This window comes from Aythya ferina (genome assembly GCF_964211825.1).
Source record: "Aythya ferina genome assembly, chromosome: 8".
Lineage (NCBI taxonomy): Eukaryota > Metazoa > Chordata > Aves > Anseriformes > Anatidae > Aythya > Aythya ferina.
This window is the reverse complement of record NC_140304.1, coordinates 31,654,944-31,671,391: the sequence shown is the minus strand read 5'-3', so window position 1 is coordinate 31,671,391 and position 16,448 is coordinate 31,654,944. Positions and strand designations below refer to the sequence as shown.

Sequence of the window (16,448 nt, the reverse complement as noted above, 5' to 3'; positions counted from 1 at the left end):
GAAGCCGCTGAGGAAGTTTACAGCATAAATCACTCACTTCTATCCCAGGTGCACTAATTTGCTCAGGCATCTTTTAGCCACTGGATCGGAGCAGCACGCCCCGTGCTGACAAAGGCCATGGCTCTGTTACAGCACGACACAGCCGCAGAGGAGCAAAACAAATACATTTGAAGGCTCCTCTAACAGGCAGCATCTCCTACAAAGCATAAAGGTGAATAAAGGGGTGGTGAGTCCCAGCAGCAGAGCAGAAAGCGTTAATGCATTAGCACACGGAGCTGACGACGTACACAGAAACCCATGAGAACAGCTGAAAAATCTGATTAAAAAGGAAAAAAAAAAAAAAAAAAGAAAAAGAAAAAGAAAACCAGCCTGCTCCTGCAGTTTTTGCTGAATAAAACATTTCTGTGCTAAGTCCCTCTTGTAAATGCAGACCTTTAGAGCTGCTGCAGACCTCTCCAAGGGACACCCGCAGCTCTGGGTGTCACCTACCGCTGCCACTGCACGTCCCTGCAGCACGCCCAGAGATGGCCCCTCTAACAGAGAGGGCTTCAGGGCTGCAAACGAGATGGGACGTGGTTGCCCTTGCTTGCCTCCAGACCCAAGGCTGGGCTACCAAGGCCACTCGCTAGGGCTGAAGGGACGAGCTCGCCAGGGCTCCCTCGCAGCCTGGAGGGAAGGGGCTCAGGTTTTGGGGTGATCACTGCTGGTTTGGGCAGTGGCAGAATGGCACATCCCAGCTCTCAGCGTGCCGTCACGCAGCAGTTCAGCTAGCTCAGGCCACGCATTAGAGCTGCTGTCCAGAAGCCTTGTTAGGGAGAATTAGTTTTTCTGTTTGAGATGCAGCTTGCTCCTCACACAGCAAGAACCCGGTATTAACCCAGTTCCTGGATATTCCCCGCGACTCGGTGCGCCTCAGAGACACGCTTCTGACCTGTATTTGTAGCACAGGTTTCAGGGGGATCACTTGCTAACTACAGCCTTTTCATTTCCTGGCCAAGGCACTTATAATGTCGGGATTTTAGTGCTGCAAAATGTGCCTGAGACATCACGTAGGATGGGTCTTCTGGACTACCTCTGTTATGGGATGGCAACGATGATCACACTGAAGCAGCCCGAGCCGATGGAGCAGCGTGGAAGCAAGAAGCTTCAACCATCCTGATGACAAGCCAAGCTTGGTTTTCTTACAGCTGAAGCTCCTTGCTCTGAGCTAACACCTCCCCAAAGAAGGGACTATTTGGTGGTGAGGATCAGCCCCCAGCAGCCACCAAATGGAGCAGCAGCCTCCTGTGCCTCCTTACAGAACTCAAACCTGTCATTCAGTGGTGTTCCTGCCATAACGTGTGTCCATCAGCAGCCCAAGGGTGGGATTCCTGCACATCTGGGCAGATCGCAACCGGAGGAGCCTCCGCACAGCACCACCCTTGTGCGGTGTAGGATGGGAGCTGGAGAGCACTGGTGTTTTAATTAAAGCACTTCAGCTTTCTCCTTGCTCAGGGCAAGCAAGCAATGCCTGTTTTGGAAGCTTTTCCTGCAAGATTTGCACCTTAGGGCCCTTGTCTCTCTAGGGGTCCCTGAGCACCAGACCCCACAGACCCACGAACCACAGGTCACGGCTTCCAGCTCCACCGAGAATCAAGGGGGATGCGAGCGACGTGTAAGTGGCATTTCAGACTGTCAGTTTGAACGCTTACGCTGATGAAGCAATATTTGCTTGAGAGCAGGGAGGTGAAAACAAGACATCTGGAAATGGGAGAGCAGGCAGCTGAGTGCTACGTTCTGTGTGTTACTTACTGAGGGTCGGAAATCCCTTTTTGCTTGAGAGGGTAAAAGCAGACTTGAAACCATGGGAAAGGCAGCAGGTTCATCTTGGTCTGTGTCTCCTCACCATGGACCTTCCCTAGGAAAGCATTCGAGCTTTCATCTGCCACCCCCTCAAAAACCAGTGGGCACCTTCCTCAGCACAACCTGCTGCAGTTTCCCTCCGCTGCGTGCGGCTCGGTCCCTGGCAGGGGGACACGGCTCGTTTCCCCTCCCCTCCCCGTGCACATACCCCTGTACGAGTGCATTACACACACTGAAGTGGCTCCAGCTCCTGTAAATTGATGTCACTGCAGGTGTCACTTTTCCACAATTGAAGTCAAGCACGGAAGAGACGGATCAGTTAAAGAGAACCCAGCTAGGGAAGATTTCAGCTCTCCCTCAAGCCCAAGCCCTGCACGGGGGTAGTCAGGGAGCATAACGTGCTCCTCTGCATTCTGCTCCTATGGTACCCGAGCCTGACACTATGCTGAGAAAACGCTCATAACTGCTGCATTCACGTCCCAATTCCAGATTTTTAGAAGTTTTCAGCCTTTCTCCCTGTCTCTGCCCCACGTGGTGACCAGGGCACAGCGTGAACAGGGAGCAAGAGCCGCGGTGGCGGGCACCCACCCCTGGCCTTACAGAAAGGGCCCTTTTAAAGGATCCCATCTGAAAGAAGTCGTGCTGCTGTTGTTGTGGCTTCAGCAACAACACCCGAATTGTTTCTTTTTTTTCTTTTTCTTTTTTTTTTTTTTTAAGGAGCACCCATCAAAAAATGATGCTATTTGTGCTTCTGCCCTGCCGTGCCCCCAGGCAGCCGTGCCGAGGAGCAGCCTCAGCTCACGTTCCTCTCCCAGCAAAGCCTGTGTAAGGCAGGCCGGGATTTCAAACCAGCGTTAAGAGACACGGGCCCAGGCTACAGCAGCCCCATCATATTTATGAGCTTCCCCTCTGGATCACACAGGAGCCCCCACAGTGGAGGGGAGCAGCCCTGGTACATGCACCCCTGCCATCATGTAATTAAAGCATCTCCTACAAAAAAAAAATCATAAAGTGATTTTTTATGGGGGTGTGTGTCTGCAGAAGAGCAGGGGCACAGAAACCACCCCAAGCACATCCCTGGGTACCCACGGCACCCCCAGGTCCTCCCATCCCCACGCTGAGGCATCCTCCAGGCTCAGCACGTCACCTCTCAGGGACTGCAAATCAATGCAGGCATTACTGGAAGAGTTTAAGCTCCCGTTTCAAGAGGGAGGGTGGCAAATATTTCTAAATGAAGTTATCTGGGCAGGCAGCTCCTCTGCATCCAGTGATAATCAATAGTGTTTAAAACGGAGTGCTTTGCTTGTCAGATACGTTTTTAAGGAGCGCAGCCTGCGAGCCCTGAGCCCGAGCCTCCTTCACCATCCCTCCCAGCACACAGCCCTCCTTGGGGGGGGGGCTGAGCTTTGTGAAATTTAAGCAAAGCCTCCGAAACATCCCTGCTATTCCATTCACTCACAGCCTCTGCCAGGCCAGGGAGAGCCCACGTGGCAGGATTACATCGCCTTTTTCAAAGGAACTGCGTGGGTTGCAAAGGGACTAGAAAAGGCTGGGGAGAAAGCGGCAGCGACAGAGGCACCCAAAGCAGCAGTGGAAAGGAGAGCACTGCTGCTTCCGAAATTAATGGGCAAGCTCCTCAGGCTCACAGAGGCCCCGAAGACCGATGCTTTTGCTAATTTTTTTTTTGCTACCAGGCTCGTCCGTCCCCTCCTCCTGCGCTGCCCCAGATTCCTGCTCGCGCTGGCTTTCCCACCAGGCCGAGAGCAGAGAGAGCTGCAACCAAAAGGTTATTCTGCAAAAAAAACCACACGGCAACACCCGTGTGGAGCAGAGCTGCAGCATGGCAGCACCACACAGCCGTGCCGTTTGGTCCCATTGTCACTCATCCAGCCAAAACCCACACAGGGCCTTTGCTCTTCCCCAGGGTTTACAATACAGACCGGAGGCATACGGCAGCAGGTTGCTTTAGCAAGTGCGGCCCCCCAAAAAAAGACATTATGGCAACCAGGCCCACGTGAGCTCCCTGAGAGCACAGCCAGCTCAGAAACACGGGGCACAAACAAATAACCACAGAACGGCTTGGGTTGGAAGGGACCTTAAAGATTAGCTAATTCCAGCCCCCTGCCACAGACGGGGACACCTCCCACGAGACCAGGCTGCCCAAGGCCCCATCCAGCCCGGCCTTGAGACATCTTAAATAATTTATTCAAGTGAGGGCATACTTGGGTTTTGTTGTTGTTTTGTGTTATTTTGCTTTGTTTCTTTATTTACCGCAGCTTTCCTGTGGTTACCTGGCACTGCACCCACCCAGACCTTAAACCTGACGTAGCTGGCATGTCATCGAGAAACCACCTCACGGCTCGGAGTTGCTCAAGAACTTCTTGGCAGCTTTGTCAAGAAGTCTTTTTCTGTCAGAAAAGCCACCTTGCCTTGTTCTGCCTTTCTCACCCCAGAAAACTATGAGCAGTCCTCCTTTGCTGTAAGGTTACAAGGGGCTCACACAGCACAGACCTTGGGAGGAAGGACGCTTAACAGCTTTAAATTAAAAGACGGTAGATTTAGTTTAGATGTGAGAAAAAGATTATTTACTATGAAGGTGATGAGACACTGAGGCTGCCCAGAGGAGCTGCCCCATCCCTGGCAGTGCCCGAGGCCAGGCTGGATGGGATTTGGGCAGCCTGGGCTGCTAGGAGGGGTCCCTGCCCATGGCAGAGGTTGGGGCTGGGTGGGCTTTAAGGTCCTAAAGACTGCGAAGCTCCTAAAGGAGATGTTTCCAACAGGACCAGGTCTGGGCTCACACCGTAAGTGTGTGAAATGCACAAATACGTGCATAAATACCTGTGCATTTCTGCGGATGTTGGGTGACACGTCCAGTGGTGCCTCCCTCCTGGGGCTGGGATGAAAAGCTGCATTCCTCCTCCCACGAGAGCTCACGTCCCTTTCTGTGCTTGGTTTTTGTGGGTGGGCTGGGACAGGGCCACTGCCGGGAAGCACTCAGAGCCCTGGGCAGCACAGGGCAGGGAGGCTCGGGAGCTTCCGTTTGCGTCCTCCTGAGATAAACTTCTAAAGCTAACGTTGTAGGAGCCCAAGGCTTATTATTTGAAGGTTCATTTGAGACTGCATAAATGTAAACTTCATGGAAATTTTAAGAATTAAGATCTCTCTGCTGTTGCTTGGAAAATTATTAAGGATGCTGCTCGCACCATTAACTAGGCAACATGTAAGATTTCAACAGTGAGAGGTTTTTTTTTTGTTGTTGTTTCATCGTTTAGAAGTGTTGAGAGAGGAGAAATATCCCCCCTCAGTACTGTGCCAAGTTTGTTTAATTTGTTACGTTTTTTCCCTTAGTTATGAAAGTGAGATTACAGGGAACAAAATGCATTTGAGGCTGGAACGCTGAAATTTTGGCACAAACCGTGACAGTGGTCTTTAAAGGTGATTGACATTCTCTCTGCCTCGCCTCCCTACCAATTAAAAAAAAAGGGGAAAAAAAAGGAAAAAAAAGCTATTGCCAACACCAAACCATTCAAGTATCCAAAACACACCACACAAACAAAGGAGTTATTAAACTGAGCCTCCCTGCTGGAAAATGCAGCTAGGAAAGAAGACAAGACAACATTGTCAGCGCCAGCCTTTGTCTCCGTGCCAGTGACATGGAGACGTCTCTCTCCTGACTCAGTGAAAAGTAATCACCAGCATACAAGAGACTAGGTTTGCAAGCGTAAAACAGCTAAAGAAATCTCAACTTGAACACTCGCAATTTATTTAAAACGTTTTATTTTGCAGTTACGCTGCCGGAGGAGGTACGTGGCACAAGCCAGTCTAGCCTCCGAGTGTTTAAAAGCCATTTTGTAGATTAGGCAGTTCATAAACGTCCCAGAAGAGCACAGAAAGAGAGCTTGCTCCTCTTGTAACACGTATCCTTGCTGTTACTTTTCCCCCTCTGCATTTCCTAGAACCTCCTCCTCCTCTTTCAGTACACAGCAAGCTGCTAAGAAAGCATTACTGAATGCCACAGCAAAAGCCAAAATAAATTGCTTCTTCCCCGCCTGCCTCTCATCTTCTGAGCACGTCCACAAACTTCACAGGTTAAGAAGACAAAAGGAGAACTACTTCAATGATTTTCTTGGAATTCTGTTTTGGGACTTGCGATGTTTTGTGTCCTACCAGATCCAGCTCAAGCCTACCTCTGTGTCCCTTCCCCTCCATCCCCAAACCCAGCAGCTTTTGGATGAACGAGCAGCGAGGAGAAACACACAGTCCCACTGGAGACCAAGATGGACCTAGGCACTATGATTGTGCTTCTATATGGCACCAAGCATATTCTGTAGGGGTTGTTAAAGGTGTTACATCAAGAGTTGAGCACTCAGGGCACACGCTGCAGTTGCACAGAGCTTCAGTGCCCACCCAGGGCATCACAGAACTTAAACATAACCCGATACGAGGGAGCTACACTGCAATTTAAATCTCATTCTGAGTGGTTTGAGCCTAGCAAAGCTTAAAGCAAGCAAAGTCACGGTGATAACACACGGAGCTTCAGATACCAGCCTGGATACGGCTGCCCTACCTCATGTAAAGTTTCAGTTCTTGATTCCTCTGAGCTAAACCCAGCCCCGGTAGTGAGGGGCTGCAGTGTAAGGAGTTTCCACCTGCATGGCCTGTGAGCAGGGTGCCCTAGGTAAGAGATGACACTTTAAGATTGATTTCTATGAACTGGTTAAAAAAAAAGAGAAAAAAAGAAAAAAGTTAATCATGAAAACCAGCAGGACCCCACTCAGCTCACGTGAGCTCAGGTAACTGCAGCAGGAGCAGGCAGTAGCTAATTACATCCACCAAAATTTTGCCCCAAAATTGTCAGCACTCTGCCTTCAGCACAAATCCTCTCCAGCCTACCTTCTATAATCACCTAATACTAATCTAGACGCACATCTTCCAGACAGCACAGGCCATTTTTCTGTGTCCGGAGCGCGCTGCCCTAGTGCAGATGAGCAGTAAGAGGAAAAGGGAGCAAGGGAGCTTTGATTCTCCAGCTCTGCAGCTTCACCGGGGTGCTCTGCCCCAAGCACAGCAGTGACTCCACCGGAGCACCCAGCTCTGCCCTCGCAGCCCCCTGCATTAACCATCCCGTGGGGCTGGGTGCGCAGGCTGGGACCTCGGGAGCATTTATTTCCCTCCTCAGCTGCAAACAGCCATTTTGCTAACGCAGGCAGCAGCTGCTCTGCCACACGTGAAGCCATCATTTAAAACCAGAAGGAAAAAAAAAATCCTGAAGCGAAAGGGAGTTCAGGTGCAGGGGATGTACACAACGGGTTCTGCTTCGGCCAGGACCCCTCAGGGATTCCAGTTTTGGGATCAGCCACATCCCTGTGCGGGGCAGAGGCTCCTGCACCCCACCACGAGGCAGCATCACAGGTCACTGAGCCACCTCATTCCCCTCCATCCCCAGGACTTGGGTCTCTTCTCCCAGCCAGCACACCCTCTGCTGCTCCCCATCATGTCAATTTAGGCTTTGATATCACCACTGAAGGAGGCACGAGTATTTAATATGAATACCTTACCTACTTATTAAAAATAAATAAAAATGTTGGTATTTTTTCCTTCCTACTAGTAAGCCAAAACCCAGCCACCTTCCTTTCCTGTCCCTCTCTCACTGCTACCTAATTTCCCCCACCAGAACTATCCATCTCCACACAGCATTAAAGATAAATTGCCCCACAATTCACAAGCAGCTTCAATTACTGAATCACCAGCAGTCAAAAGCACACCTGAGGGGTGGATACAGCTCTTTAAGCTTTTATAATTTCATACTTGGCAAAGAAAAATGTCTTTGCTATGAACTGATAAAAATTGCTCATTTATCTGCAGACAACAAATGAACAAGGCAGATACAAGTCTGACCCCACATTTAAAGCAGAGCATCACACCAGACACAGCTCTTCTGAGCTTCATGTGAAGATTTAGAGACCCCCTCCTCCCCTTTCCCCCAAAAATGCTTATGAAACAGATAAAGTATTAAGAAAAACTCTATAATCCCAATTCAAGGGCCACAACAAGGCCTGAGGTTTGTTGCTGCCAAGCGTGTGGCTGGTTCCAGTGACTGCAAGCTTTCGGCAGAGGACCATAAAGAGCTTCCAGTGAGTACCAAGTGCCCAAGAGGAGGGGAGCTCAAGCTTACACAGACCCCTGCACCATCACCTTCCAAGCCCCAGTGACGGCCCTTGCTCAAGTCCATGCATTTAAGGGAAGAGCATCCTAGAAAAATACAGAGGGTGTTTGTACAGTTACCCCTCTGGGATGTCTTTGCAGTTTGCAGCTGAATTGCTGGCATGGCTGAGTGTTGCACAGACCCTGTAAACACAGGCATTGTCTGGCTATCCCTGAACACCTCTTTTTGGCTCGGCAGGGAGCGGAACGGCTTGAAGAAACGGAACAGAACGACTGCACCAGCAGCGCTCAAATAATACAGCAAGCTGACGCGAGACAAAAGCCACGGCTTGACATGAGCTCCGGCGTGCTCCCACACCTGGCTAGATGTGAATGCCGCCCTCGGTTCTCCAAGTTCTAGGAAACCCATTCAAATAATTGCTTTAATGACAGACATTAAACTGACCATAATACCTACCCAACTCCGTGGATGCTCATGTAAGAATCCAAATAACTGTAACACAGCAGCCTACTGTGAGTAAGAAACTACTGACGCATACTATTATTACAAGCAACTGTAGCAAGGATATCATAGCAGCAAATTAAAATGCATTTCCGAAGTCCAGGAGTAAAAAAAGTTTAAAAAAAAACAAAAACCAAACAACAAACAAAGCTAGCCCCAAGAAGAACTCCAGAAAGCACATTGAAATGGCAAGGGGAAAGAGGGAAAGGTTACTCCCATTACAGCAGAGAAAATGGGAGAAGAATGCAAGGTGAGACTCTCCCCACCTAGATTCAGACACGGGTCATCAGAAGAGGACACCACGTTAAAACACCGGGGATGAATTGAGGAATTGAGCTCTTGCTGAGCGTCTGGGGCCCACGCCTTCCTTCCACAGCACAGGGCAGGTATCCCTGCAATATCATGCCACTGCAATGGATGGACACAAAATTCGGTCCCCCCACGAGTATATGGGGCATTTCCCTGATGGATTTTGATCTCTGTTAGTTCGTGGTGGTGACGGGCGTTGGGTGAGCCGGGCACCCTGCCCAGCCACAGCCCCAACCCGCTCCCCTCAGCGGAGCCCCAGGCGCTTGGGTTCTCCATCACCGGCCACCCAGACAAACACAAACCCGGCTCCATCCCGTAAAGACCATCTGGCCATCTCCCCTGCTTAATAAAACCAACGGCACACGCAACGTGCCCAACACCACCACCCCGCAACCTTTAGGGCTGCTTTTTTAGAGGCTCACAGCAAGCCTCCCGCTCCCTTAGGGGACAGTGCAGCCTCACACCCCCCTGTTCACCCCATAACCCCAAACCAGCAGGGCGAAGCCAAGCACCCAGGGGTGCTTTTAGGCCACCCTCACCCACCCTACGACCGCTTTTAGGGCTCCCTCACCCACCCCACAGCCGCAGGGAGGGTGGTGGCGGTGCGGTGTGGGGAGGCTGCGGCTGGCCAGGACAAAGCGCTACCATTGTCCGCGCTGCCATTGTCCCCGCGGGGCCATTGTTTCCCCCCTGACGGTGCCATTGTTCCCCACACACACTCGGCACCGATGTCCCCCGGCCCTACCGGAGCTGTCCATGGTGCCATCGGCTCCTCTCTGCTGCTGTTGCTGCTGTTGCTGAGGCGGCTGCCGTGAGGGGCTCCGGCCGCCCGCCCCCGGCTCTCCCGCCCCGCCGCCGCCGCCGCCCTCCACCAGCTGCAGCGCCTCATAGCCCTCCCCGCCCGGCTTCCTGCGGTACCCCCCGAGCAGGCTCATGGACGAGCCGGGGCCGGGAGCCGCCGTGGGCTGGGCGGAAGAGAAACGGCCCCGGGGAGGAGGCAGGAGAGGGAAGGGAATGGAGGGAGGGAGGGAGGGAAGAACGGGGCGGGACGGGGACGGGGATAGGGGCGGCCGCTGCCCCCTGCCCGCCCTCCGCGGGCCCGGAAGGAGTCGAGCGGCGCCACACGGGGCTGAGGCAGGGCTGGGGGTGCTCCTGGGGCTCCTCCGGGTCCCTTCTGTGAGGGGAGCCCCAAGGGACGTGGGCGCTGCCAGCTCTGCTGAGGGCTCAAGGAACCCCCCCTTCCCCTTCCATCCCACCCTCACCTCACGGTGAAGGATTTTTCTGCCTTGTGTCTCATCTAAATCCACCCTCCTTCAGCTTAACGCCATTACCTCCAGTCCTAACCCTACACACCCCAACAGAAGCCCTCCCCAGCTCTCCTGCAGCCCCCTCTAGGCACCTAGGTCCCTATCAGGTCCCCCCAAAGCCTCCTCCAGGCTCCCTCCGCCTCTCTTCAAAGCAGAGGTGACCCAACCCCATGATCATCCTTGTCAACCTCCTCTAGACTCATCCTAATACATTCATTTCTCTTTAATTTCGGTAAAAATAAAGACCCCTCCCAAAAATCTGTATCATCCAGACATGCCTTTGGTGTCCTTCCTGTAAGAGACCAAGTACTCTGCTTAGAAAAATAAAGCAGGGGGTGCTTCTGAAGCAGTACCATCAACAAGCCCTTCTGTAGCAATGGCCGTAACCTGAAATATTTCCAACATTTCGCTTAAACTTTCCTCTTGGATACTGCAGGGCAGGGGGCAGCTGGTCCAGCCATACCTCATCAGGCGTGCTCGTTTACGTAACGCCCGCAATTTCCTATTACTCTGCAGACCAGGTGCATCTGTGACCCAGAATTTTCTCAGAACAATCCAAGCAGATTTGCAAGCAACAAACTAAAATGAATTAACCTGACATAAGTGGTTCACGGTAACAGCTTGAACTCGAGGTTAGAAATGTGTATCTGCTACCCATTCGTTAGCGGGCTGTTAATACGCCGCTCTGTACAGAGCGATGCGTAGATCGTGATACTCATCAGGAGGAACGTGCCCCTCTCCCTCACATTGCCCATTTGCAGCAACCTAGTAAAGAAAAAAAACACAGGTAGTTTTTAAGGGATATCTGCGAGTCTGTCCTCGTCCACCAGGGATACGGTAATTCCTTCTGTGTTCTAATAACAAAATGGGAAATTCAGGGGAGGAGAGGTGTTCAAGATGGATTCTCCTTTATCTTGCTCGCTGAGATAACAGACCACCGGTGAAGAGGCAAAACCAGGCTCTTGGGTGAAGAGCACACACCGAGGTAATGTCACCACAAACATTTGGACATTCTCACGCTGGAGGTAATGAACTGGGGAGCCTGGCACAGCACATGCCCTGCACAGCCTAACCCCATGCTGAACTGCCACCAGTGCTCGCTAGCCGATTCTGTGGCCTCCATCCAGCACTTTGAGCTCGGCTTCGATGAGACCGTGCCCTGAATCCATGAGTCATCTCTCACAGGTGAGCAGCAAGAGGCTGTTGCAAAGGATGATCTGCATTAGGCAGTGAAAGGGAAGTCCTTCCAAAAGTGTTCTTATGGGAAAAGGGTTCAGTGTTTCCTACCCAACACTGATGTTGCTATTGCATCTGCAGTGGACAGACTGCAGTCCTATTCAGGAAACAAAGCTTGATTTTCGTCGTTGAATCCATTAATTCCTCTTTTCCAGATTTGTCCCAGTGTTTGGGGGATCATAGCCATCTTTCTCCCAAGGATTCCCAGAGGAAATCCCACAGCACCCTGACACTCCAGGCCTGGGCTCTGCAGAGCATCAGCACAGGCACGGAGCGGGGACAGCACAGCCTCCCTGGTGCAGAAGAGAGATGGGTCAACTGCCTTCAAAGCCCCTTCCTTGCCTGAAATTACCAGTTTTACAAAAAGAGCATGTTATGTGGGATTGGGTTATTCACCTATTCACTCATTTTCCAGCTCTACAGGAAGCTTAGCCAAAGAGCACATATAAAGGAATATGCCTTCCTCACCCAATTCACCCCTTAAATTGGGCCAGTCAATGGTCATACAATTTCTCCTGTTTGGAGGTCTGCTGCATAAAGAATGCTATATATATATATATATATATATAAAATAAAAAATTGCAGATGGCTTTCAAAAATAAGAGAAAAAAAAAAGATCCAGGGAAACAGCTACTTAGAAAAATTCATTAGCATCCTCGAAGGCTTATTGAGTCGTGGCTAATGATGCTACAAAATAATATAGACGTTTTTATAATGTATGAATGGTAAGGCTGGCAGGTGCCATTAGGACTGCGGGAGATGTTAACGATGCGATAAAGAGGACTGCATCTTGCTCAAGACTTGGGAGACACAAACTCCCTCCCCACTGCTGACCTTGCAAATGTCAATTGATTTGCCCAGGCTCTAACACTGTCTGCTCCTCTGTCTGGGCTGCAGCCACTCCTGGGCAGAAGTCTTTTATGGCAGCTGTAATCAAGCACCAAATGTATGGAGGCATTATTTCTTTGTTCACCTCTCTCTCAACTAGATGTACAATTAAGGTGAAACCTTAAACTCTTAATTCTTCATGAACACACTCAAGCTGTGCAGCACCATAAGAAGTACAGCTATTGCCTGAAAATTAGTTTATTATCTTGGGCAATACCTTTAAAATTCAATGAACAAAACGTTTTTTTTCAGAGTTATTCCATTGCAAACACGAACTTGCTCTGTTCATTAAAGCACTTGTTTCTTGAAAATTAATGTTTGAAGCTTTCCCTTTATCTTACCTCAAAAAAAAAAAGAAACCACCTATTGTTTCCACACTATCACTGACCATAAACAGCATGCAGAGCTCGTCCCCGTTGTTAGATTTTGTACTCCCATTTCCCAAAGCACCTGGTACTGCTTTGTAGGGCAGATCATTGTCTCTGCACCTCAAAGCACTGTAATTTCTTCTTTCCTTTCTCTTTGAGCTTGCATGGACTGTGGCCCCTGCATTGGGACCCTGGGCCAACAATGCATGCTGAGAATTAACATTTTTACCTCCTCTCTCTTCAAATGGCTCAAACCCTAATCAAACCACCCTAATTCATAGACTCACAGATTTAAATTTCCTTCAATGGCCTTGTAACAAATAATCTATAAGATGGACTTTCTGGGAGGGAAAGAAGAATAACAAAAAGCCATTATAAGCTCACTTAATTCTGCTTACCTTCCCTGCAACTTCTCCAGGAAGGCTGATGGCACTCAGCCATGGCTATGTTTTGGAGAACCCTTCAACCACCCAGGAACCCACCCTGCCACTTTATCAAGAATTTGAGCTATGTGCCAGAGAAGTCAGCCTGCCAGGGCCAGGAGGCTTAACACCTGTGTAAATCAAAGCAGTTTGGTGACTTTTTGACATTAAAAACAAACAAAAAAAGACATCTGCTGCCACCATCACCTTCTTGTTCTTGTTTAGTACCCAAGTCTACAGTACAGCCACTGCTGAATGCATTAGGTAGCAGACGCTGCTTGTATCTATAGTTTGAGATTTTGATGCTTAATCTAATTAGTCTTCAGGAATTTGGTGCAGTAAAAGCCTCTTCCCTGCCCTAAAAACTGATTTGGTACAGACCTGATGACTGCAGCTGCTACAGCATCACATTTACCCTCAGAAGCCCCACATCACAATAAAAATACAGAAACTAACCCCAAAATAACCCTTCCCCAGCCACATGCATGGCCGTGGGGTTACAGCCCTGCTCACACCAGCTCAGCCCCACAGGGCAGGGGGGAGGACACTCCACCTGGGTTAGCTTTGACCTTAATTTTGACTCTTCCATCAGAAAAGCAAGAGCATCACCACATTTTTCTGTCAGACCCTTCCTCCTGGACCTGCCCCATGGGTATTTGACTCTGGCAAATGTTCACAAGCTTTGCTCTCAGGAGAAAGGTCTGTCCCACCACCCTCCTCCCCAGGGAGAGCCCAGCACAGCCAAGCTCTCTCTAGCTGCCAGCATTTTAAATAAGTGCTGCTCGTTTAACCCTGGTTAAGCAAATCTGATTGAATTGATTAAAGCCAGCAAGATCTCGTCCGGGCCAGGCTGGGTTCCCATCAGCAGGCAGCCCAGACGGGCTGGAAGAAATAACACCACTGCGCTTTGGGTTGCTGCTGCTGCCACAGGTGGAGAATATCTTAATGTTTCCATTTTACTTTTGGCCTGCTGCATCCAAATATTACAAAAATACAAAACATAAACACTCAAAACTTTTGTTGTCACGTTCAGACACGAGGTATGAGGCATGGTTCCAGCTCAAATGACTTTGGGGCATAAATGATGGGTGCAGAGAGGATGACACCCCCTGCCCTCCCACCTGGGGGCTTCATTCATCGTTCGTACAGCTCCATGAGCTGCCCAGGAGCACTGACACCCGTGCACTACTCCAGGAACAGGCACATGATAGCACCACGGGTACAGGCCCTTGGTACGGAGCCAGAAATAGGGTTTCAGAGCAGTATCAGGACTTGTGCTGAGGATAAATACGGGATATTTGGACTGGAGTCAAGGACAGCCGTGCGGTTCCTTTTCTGCTCGTGGCTATGGGAATGGTTTGTCCAGGCCTGGATTTGCTGGAGAAATGAGGAGCTGCTCGGGCAGCAGCCACGCAGGGCAGCGCCGCATCTTACCCCCATGGGATGCGCTGAGCCCCAGGCAGATTGGGCTGGGATTTTTAGGGATGCAGGGGGAGGGAGAGGAGTCAGATGATCCAATCCTTTCTGAAGTGGCTTAGAAAAGTTGTTCTGAAAGAAAAACTAAACCTTGCCAGGGAGCCAAAAATGTAAAATTTGAAAAGAAAAGAGGCCCCCTTGGGCTCCTTGGTTTGTGTCTTCTCTCTCGCAGTGCACAGCGTTCCCACTGTGGGTCAGGACTTAGGGGCGGACAACTTGGCCGTGAAATATATCTCGCACATACAAACCATCCCCCTTTGCACTACCCTCCCTGCCTCCTTCCCCCTTTTTTTATCAATACAGCTTGTCATTATTTTGTTTTCCAGTGACTTCAGCGTGGCTCCGTTATTATCTCCCCGTCCGTTGCTGCCCTCCGTGATATCACACGCCATTAAGCGTATTGCTGCCTCTGCATGTTTTTGTAGCTCGCCTCTCAGCCTTGTTAAATTGCTGCTGGGGACGATGCACGGCTTACTCACGCCACCCTAGGACTTTGTTTCCGACTGTTCAAGGACTCAGGGGGCTCCCCAGCAGCGGTTCAGAGTTGGGGAAACACAAGGGACACCGATCCCCAAGGGGACATTAAATCAGGGAGTGTCACCATCAGCTCAGGAAGTCCCCAGCCTGCAGCTTGGAGCTGTGCAGCTGTCCACACAGCACATCAAACCTGAATCAGGTATTTGGGTAAAAATCAGTATTTTGGTGCCTGTCTACCACCCGTTCATTGCTTCCCTTTCACTGCACAAGTGGTTAAATGCCATGAAAAATCTGGGCCTCCTAAAGCCCATCTGCAAGGCTGCAAAATGCTCTTGTGCGTGATGCTGACTGGAAGTTCTGAACCACAGCAGCATCTCCGTCAGCACAAGTCCTGCACCCCACAGCTGGTGCCTCAGGAAAACCCCAGCACTGGGAAAAAAAAAAAAAAAAAAAAAAAAAAAAAAAAAAAAAAAAAAAGAAGATTAAGGAGTTTGATTTAAAGAAAAGATTGAAAACTAAAGGAAGCAAATAGGTTTCCTGTGGCAAATGCTAACATCGCCGATCAAATGTGTGAGCTGTGACACGCAGCTCAGCTTTCACCTGCCACGACCAATGCCATGAATCCCAAAGCGCCTTGGCTCATTTTCCAGAGACATGATGCGATTCTCTCAGCACTCACTGTGCCTGAAAATAATCAGCCGAGGCTCTCGGGTGCCACGACCAGGGCACAGGAGAGGAGCCCTGCACGCCGTGAGCACGGCCCCGAGAGCAGAAGAGGAGCTGCAGGCAGCATCGCCACCCCTCGCATGCTGCTCCTGTTGGCACAGCTGCATGGGATGGAGGATGGGGCAGGGGATGAGCATCATCACTGCAGCTTTTAGAGTTTCTCTCTGATGAACATCTACGTGAGGTCCTGCCCGCAAAAGGTTGGGAGATGCAGATGGGCCTGACAGCACCGGGAGATTCGCCAGCAAGCCAGCACTTCTTTTTTTCCCCTGTTGAAGTGTTCCCACGCTCTTACAGATTTTGGTAGCGGGCTGCTGCTCTAATACTAATTGGAAGAACAGCATTATTAGAGCCTTGTTACTCATTCTGCCTGGTATGAAGCATTGCAGCACGGGGCCTGTCTCCGCTCACAGCACCAGCTGACTTAGAGCCCTCGATCGCGGCGGCGGTGCGGTGTGGGCCCAGGTCTGTGTCCATTCCTCATTTCCTTGGCCGTGCTCGTGCACCTGCCCCCAAACAGGCAACACTGTCCCCACGGCACTGCCTGCACTCCGCAGTTTCGGAAGAGTGGCTTGGATGTGTCTCAAGGGGCAGGAGGTTGAATTGCACCGGAGTGGGGGCTGTGGCAGCGCATCGCCGTGGCTGTGGCCGCAGGCCGAGCGCGGAGAGCTGCAGGAGCCAGAAGCCAGCTCCTCGGCTTCCACAGCACATCCCGTGCCTGCTGTGCCAC

General features: G+C 50.7%; 1 protein-coding gene across 3 annotated transcripts in view; it reads right to left on the bottom strand.

The window, feature by feature from the left end:
• Positions 1 to 16,448, bottom strand: part of DNAJC6 (DnaJ heat shock protein family (Hsp40) member C6) — a 44,142-nt gene that overhangs the window by 25,168 nt on the left and 2,526 nt on the right. Inside the window, exon 1 of one of the 3 annotated variants that reach the window (XM_084527670.1) lies at positions 13,016 to 13,065. The exons of 1 other annotated variant lie outside the window; for it this stretch is intronic. In XM_084527670.1, the coding sequence (XP_084383796.1) occupies positions 13,016 to 13,058 (43 nt within the window). In that variant the 5' untranslated portion in view covers positions 13,059 to 13,065. Of the gene's footprint in view, positions 1 to 9,563; positions 9,769 to 13,015; positions 13,066 to 16,448 lie in introns of those variants that run through there. One more of the 3 variants, XM_084527669.1, reaches the window with a different exon arrangement.